At 49.1% G+C, this 6,000-nt stretch overlaps 1 protein-coding gene across 3 annotated transcripts in view; it reads left to right on the top strand.

Moving 5' to 3' along the window:
• The first annotated feature begins 5,205 nt into the window (after positions 1–5,205).
• Positions 5,206–6,000, top strand: part of daxx (death-domain associated protein) — a 58,366-nt gene continuing 57,571 nt past the window's right edge. For 2 of the 3 annotated variants that reach the window (XM_069919639.1, XM_069919640.1), the window contains exon 1: positions 5,206–5,546. In XM_069919639.1, coding sequence (XP_069775740.1) covers positions 5,295–5,546 — 252 coding nt within the window. In that variant the 5' untranslated portion in view covers positions 5,206–5,294. The remainder of the gene's footprint in view (positions 5,547–6,000) is intronic. The other variant, XM_069919638.1, reaches the window with a different exon arrangement.

Raw genomic sequence — 6,000 nt, 5'->3', positions numbered from 1 at the left:
AATAAGAAACAGCTGGTTAGTGAATTGGAGCTTAATGTTACAAGAGTATGATTTAATTATGACACACATAAAGGGACAGATAATGTAATAGCAGATTGTTTGTCAAGATTTTAATCTGGGTAGATATGAATCTAATCACATGAAGTGTTTATTTTATTTATGTAATTCTTCCATTAATTGTTAAAAATTTGTTTTTGTGGAACAAATTTTTTTAGCATGGGAGGTGTTACAGAGTTCTGTGTTGTGTATTGGCCTATGTGTTGTATGGTTTTATGTTAAAAGTGATTTTGCCTTAGAGAGCCAAGGTGAAGATGGATTGCTGAGAGAGTGGGAGACGGACTGAGCATGTGCAGAAAATGATCTAAAGATTTCTGGATTTGGACGATAAACCACCACTGGGGGTGCTGTGGAGTGGAAGGAGGCCCAGAGCATGAGTCATTGTCTGGAGGATAGTTTAGAATGTTGGGCATTTTAAAAGGGATGAACATTCCGAAGGCAGCCAGAAGGATCCGGACCAAGCCATCCAGTGGTTCCTCTCTCTGCAGCAGCACAAGACAACTTCAAATTTTGTTCTCTCTCTCTCTCTCTCTCTCTCTCTCTCTCTCTCTCTCAAAGATCTTTTGGCTTCAGTTTACCAAACAAACTGAAATTTGTTTATGATCTTTGCTTCAGTTAAGATCGAAGTCTTGTGATTCTTGTGTATTTTGTGTTTGTTTTGTGTCTAAGTTTTTCTGTGGGCTGGTTGGAAATATAACTTAGACTTTAATTACATATGTTATATTTAGGCTGGGGAATTTATTAGTTTTACACTGTTATAGAAATGTGCATAGTAACCAGTGGGCATTATTATAAATTAAAGTTTGAAGGTGAGTTTTTTGTTAATAAAATAATTGTTCATCTTTACCCCTGTGTGATATGCCTTCTTTGTCGTTGCTGGTTTAATCTTGTAACAGGCAGCCACTGGGAGATCCATGCTATTGTGATGAACAGAGCTGAGATGCTCAACAAAGCACTTTCCAAGTCTGTGTCCAGTCACTCCAATGTAGAGGAGAACACAATGGAAGGGCCAATTAAAATTGAACCCAGGTTTCGCTAGTTTCGAAGCAACAGTGCTGACTGGTGACTGTTCAGAGCAGAATATTTTTGCATTCTAGGGCCGAGCAAGGATAACTAGCTGATAATGGCCATGTATTTAAAACAATGCCAGTGATTCGATTTGGACTCAATCAAGTAAGAAATAAGAGATTCCATGTAATTAGCTGGTCCTTTACAATTTCCACATACTCCAGTTAACTCCCCCCCTCGTTTCTGTCTTATCCTGTCGTGAGTCACATGCGGGCAAGCCTACCGGACGCCATCATATCAGCTTTCTACTGGAGCTCAACTGAGAATGTCCTGGCTGGCTGCAGCACAGTGCGGTACAGTTGCTATACCATGTTAGATTGGAGGTCAATCCACTGGACCATAAGAGTGGCAGAGAGGATCACCGGAGCCTCCCCCCACCATCGATGTGATCTACTGGGATCTGAAGAGAGCGCCCAAAATGGTCGAGGACCCCTTCCACTCCACACACACCATCTTCCAGCTACTCCCATCAGGAAAGGGATACAGGAGTATCAGAGCCAGAACCACCAGGCTGAGGAACAGCTTCCCACAGGCAGTGAGAATGCTGAAAGACTTAATTGACTGCTCACACTAACTCTCCAAGACTCTGATATTTATTAAACAATATTTACTTATTTGTATATATGTATGTACGTCCTGCATACGTATCACTTGTCTGAATGTGTGTTATGTCTGGTTGTCTGCATGTTTTGCACCGAAGACCGGATAACGCTGTTTTTTTGGGTTGTACTTGTGCAATCAGATGACAATAAACTTTTATTTTTTTTTAGTTGAGTTGATTACGTGGTAGAACGCTTCTATCATTATGAAAGGTACTGCCTGTGGTTCATTGTCCATTCAGAAATCTGGAGGCAGAGGGGAAGAATCTGGTTTTGTAATGTAAGGTGCACGTCTTCAGGCCCCTGAGCCTCCTTCCTGATGGTAGCAGTGTGAAGAGGGCATGGCGTGGGTGGTGAGGGTCGTTGATGACAGAGGCTGCTTTCCTGAGACACCACCTATTAAAGGTGTCATTAATGGAGTGAAGACTGAGGCCCATGATGGCGCTGGCCATCATGGAATTTACATCCCTCTGTAGCTTTTTTCTATCCTGTGCATTGGCACCTCCATAGCAGACAGCGAGCCTAGAAGACCCCAAAACCCATAAATGGTTACTTCAACAAAAGTTGGTTTCAACTATCTTTAAACATGAAAACAGAATCACACTTTAAATAAGCTTAACTATCTTGACTCCCTTCTAATTCTAAGCGCACGTGTATGTAATGTGTGTGTAAGTTCAGAAAAGTTCTCTGGTTCACAGTTCAATCTCACTTCTCATTCCTCCAAGTTAACTGGTGTCAGGTAATTCTTATACTGTAAACAGAATTTAACATTTTTAAGTTCACCAGGCTTTGGTGCTTGAAAGGTAAATGGTTACCACTCAGGAAGGTTCTTGTCGGTTTTGAGAGAAATTTGTTGTTCTAGGACATCCACAACTGATTCCTTTTTAATGAGCCACTCCAGTGTTTTGCTTATGAAACTTCCCCCTTCAAGGTTCTCCAGATGATAACCTTTTTCTTTTAGGTCACCACAGAGTTCCTTCTTGTTTTTCTTATTCCAAGTGAAACATTAGACAGCCAATCCTCTCCTCTTGCATGAACCACAAGGGCTTTGACCAGGCCGTCTTCCAAATGGGGCTTTACACAAGCTTGCTAGCTTGTCCTGTTCCAGTCCCACCTTCTGTTATTGGCTGTAACACTGTAGAAATGTTCTCTGTGTGTGTGTGTGTCTCTCTCTCTCTCTCTCTGAGAAAAAGCCTGTTTGATCTCTCTGCTTGCAAAACCATATGACCCTTTTAGAACATCTCCAGACAATCTGTGGCTCCAACAAGATCTTTCATCTGTTGTCTTTTGTAAACAACAATCCATTAGTGAAGTCTCTTGGGTACTCTCCAAAGCTATTGCAAAAGCTGTGGAGCCGATATGTCTGGCATAAGCAGAGCTCCAGTATTTCAAATAAGATCTGTTTTAAAGTGTTTGTATGTGACCTACTCTAGCAAACCTTTCCCAATTTACCTCTCAAAAACATATCTATATATTCTATCATACTTTGGTGACATACTGAATCTCCTCAAACTCCTCATGAAATGTAGTCGCTGATGAGCCTTCATCTACAAGGGGTTGCAGACTCCGGGGGGAGCAGTGGACTGGTGCAGGGCACCAGAAATTAGCAGAACCTCCCCAGTTGAGAAGAATTAGTATGGGAGATGACCCTATGGCAAGGTGACCACTGGAATGGACCTGCGAGGGGCTCAGTGGCTGAGTGCCCCACACAGGCTGTGGGCAGAGGGAACCAGATATCAGAGCTGGGACTTGAGAGGGCACTGAGGGCAAAAGGGGCTCCTGAAGGGCATTGGGTGCTGAAGATTGTGTCGGATCTGGAGCTCAGATGCCCGATGGATCGTACAGGAGTCCGTGTGGCTGCAGAAGCTGCGGGAGGGCTGGAGGAGAATCTGTGGAGATTCAGGGACGCTTTTCCTTCTCTCTCTCTTACTGTGAGAATTGCTGGGCAATGCTCACGGCGACTCTTTGATTGCCTTATGGCAGACGAATGTTGAGATAGATCAGGTATATTAGATTTTTAATGTATGATTATGTGACAATAAAAGGAACCTTTGAAACTGAGGCAGACAAGGGGAGAATGTACAAATTCCTTACAGGTTCAAACCCTGATCACTAGCAATGTAATAGCATAGCGCTAACCCACCATGCCATAGTGCCGAGAATGCAGGGTTCTGCATTTTAGCTGCAGATTAGGGTTTCTCAAAGAATTCAGGTAAAATTCACACATAAAACATAAGGACGGGATATTTCTACTGGAGTCAACCCAGGAGAGCAAGCGGCCAACACCAGCCTCAAGTGGTGGAGACACAAAGGACTGAGAGAAATATGTTAGGCTGCAGGTGCTGTGATTTTAGTTAAAAACATCAAAATGCTGGAGGAACTCAGCGGTCTTTTCAGCATCTATAGGAAACAAAGATATATTGCCGACATTTTGGGCCTGAGCAAAGGACTGTACGGGAAACATATATGCATACAAAGTTCAGATTTCTTGTCGCAGCACATCCATGACATACAGCCCTCATCAGTCCCATCTAATCACACTGCCCTGAGCTCTCCCCTCAGCCCTGTGTCAGTCCCCACACTGATCCGACTGCCCCGCTCTCTCCCCACAGCTCCATGTCAGTTCCCACAATGAACCAACTTCTCCATTCTCTCCCCACAGCCCTGTATCAGTCCCAACTAATCCCACTGCCCCGCTCTCTCCCCACAGCCCTTTATCAATCCCAAACTGATCCCACTACCATGCTCTCCCCATAGCCCTGTATCAGTCCCAAATGAATCCCAATGACCCGCTCTCTCCCCTCTGCCTGTATCAGTCCCAGCTAATCCTACTGCTCTGCTCACTCCCCACAGCCCTTTATCAGTCCCAACTAATCCCATTGACCTGCACTCTCCCTCAAGCCCTATATCAGTCCCCACACTGATCCCACTGCACTTCTCTCTCCCCACAGCCCGATGTCAGTCCCCACGTTGATCTTATTGCCCAACTCTCTCCCCATAGCTTTGTGTTGGTCCCCACACTAATCACCATTTACAAGTAGAAAGTTTGCAGGTATGGTGCATGAGGGTTGGGGAGGGTGTGTGTGAGGGAGGAATGAGGGTTGGGGATAAGTGAGTGGAGGATATATGTGAGGGAGGGATGAGGAAAGGTGAGGCGAGGGACCGTGAGCCTCCGCGCGGACACTGACCAGATAATCGCGGCGCCAAACTCAACAGCCAATCAGCAGGCGGTTTCTCGTCGTTCTCCTGCCAGAATGGCCTTCACTGACCAATCAGCGAAGAACTGTGACGTCAGTCCGGGTGTTAGCCAAATACATAAGGACTACGCTTCAAAGTGCTGGTCCGTGCTTGCAGCGAATTGGAGTGTCAGGTCGCAGAAACAGACCAATCAAGATATAGGATATCTGCCAACGACCCACCCCCCCATCAGCCAATGAGAAGGGGCTACACTGCAGGCTAAGGGTCGGAAGGCGGACCAATCGGAGGGCTCTTTGCGGCTGAGTGCTGGCGGTTGGCTCGGCGGCCGAGAAGCTTTTGTGTCGATGGCGGCGCCTGCCTCTCTTTGAGGCCATGGCGCTGCGGTGCGGCGGCGCCGGCGAGCGGCCCGAGTCCGGCTCGGCCGACGTGGTCAGCCTGCTGTCAGACGACGAGGGCGATGACGGCGGCGCCGAGACTGCGGTCCAGGCCGCGGCCTCAGGTTGCAGGCTGTTGCGGCCTCGCCGCGTCACGCTGCGGCCTGCCGGCCTGGGCGACTCGGGGCCCGACGAGGGGCAGCGGGAGCACGGAGTGGTCAGCCTGGAGAACCAGCGGCTCTTCAGTGAGGTGAGGCTGATGAGGGGAGGGGAGGCGGGGGAAGAAAGGCGTCTCCTCGGGGTGGGGCCGAAGCGCCCATCTTGGTTGATTGGGTGGGTGGCCCAGGGGCGCCTTCTGGGTGGGTGGTGGCCCAGATGCATTCCAGGATATGGGGGAAGGGGGAGCGGGGGCGCCTCTTGGGTGGGGGGGGGGCGGGGGCGCCTCTTGGGTGGGGGGGGGCGGGGGCGTCTCTTGGGTGGGGGGGGGCGGGGGCGCCTCTTGGGTGGGGGGGGGCGGGGGCGCCTCTTGGGTGGGGGGGGCGGGGGCGCCTCTTGGGTGGGGGGGGCGGGGGCGCCTCTTGGGTGGGGGGGGCGGGGGCGCCTCTTGGGTGGGGGGGGCGGGGGCGCCTCTTGGGTGGGGGGGGCGGGGGCGCCTCTTGGGTGGGGGGGGCGGGGGCGCCTCTTGGGTGGGGGGGCGGGGGCGC

This window comes from Narcine bancroftii, chromosome 2, assembly GCF_036971445.1.
Source record: "Narcine bancroftii isolate sNarBan1 chromosome 2, sNarBan1.hap1, whole genome shotgun sequence".
In the NCBI taxonomy this organism is placed as follows: Eukaryota; Metazoa; Chordata; class Chondrichthyes; order Torpediniformes; family Narcinidae; genus Narcine; species Narcine bancroftii.
The sequence above is the reverse complement of the archived record's forward strand: the minus strand, read 5'-3'. Positions and strand labels throughout refer to the sequence as shown.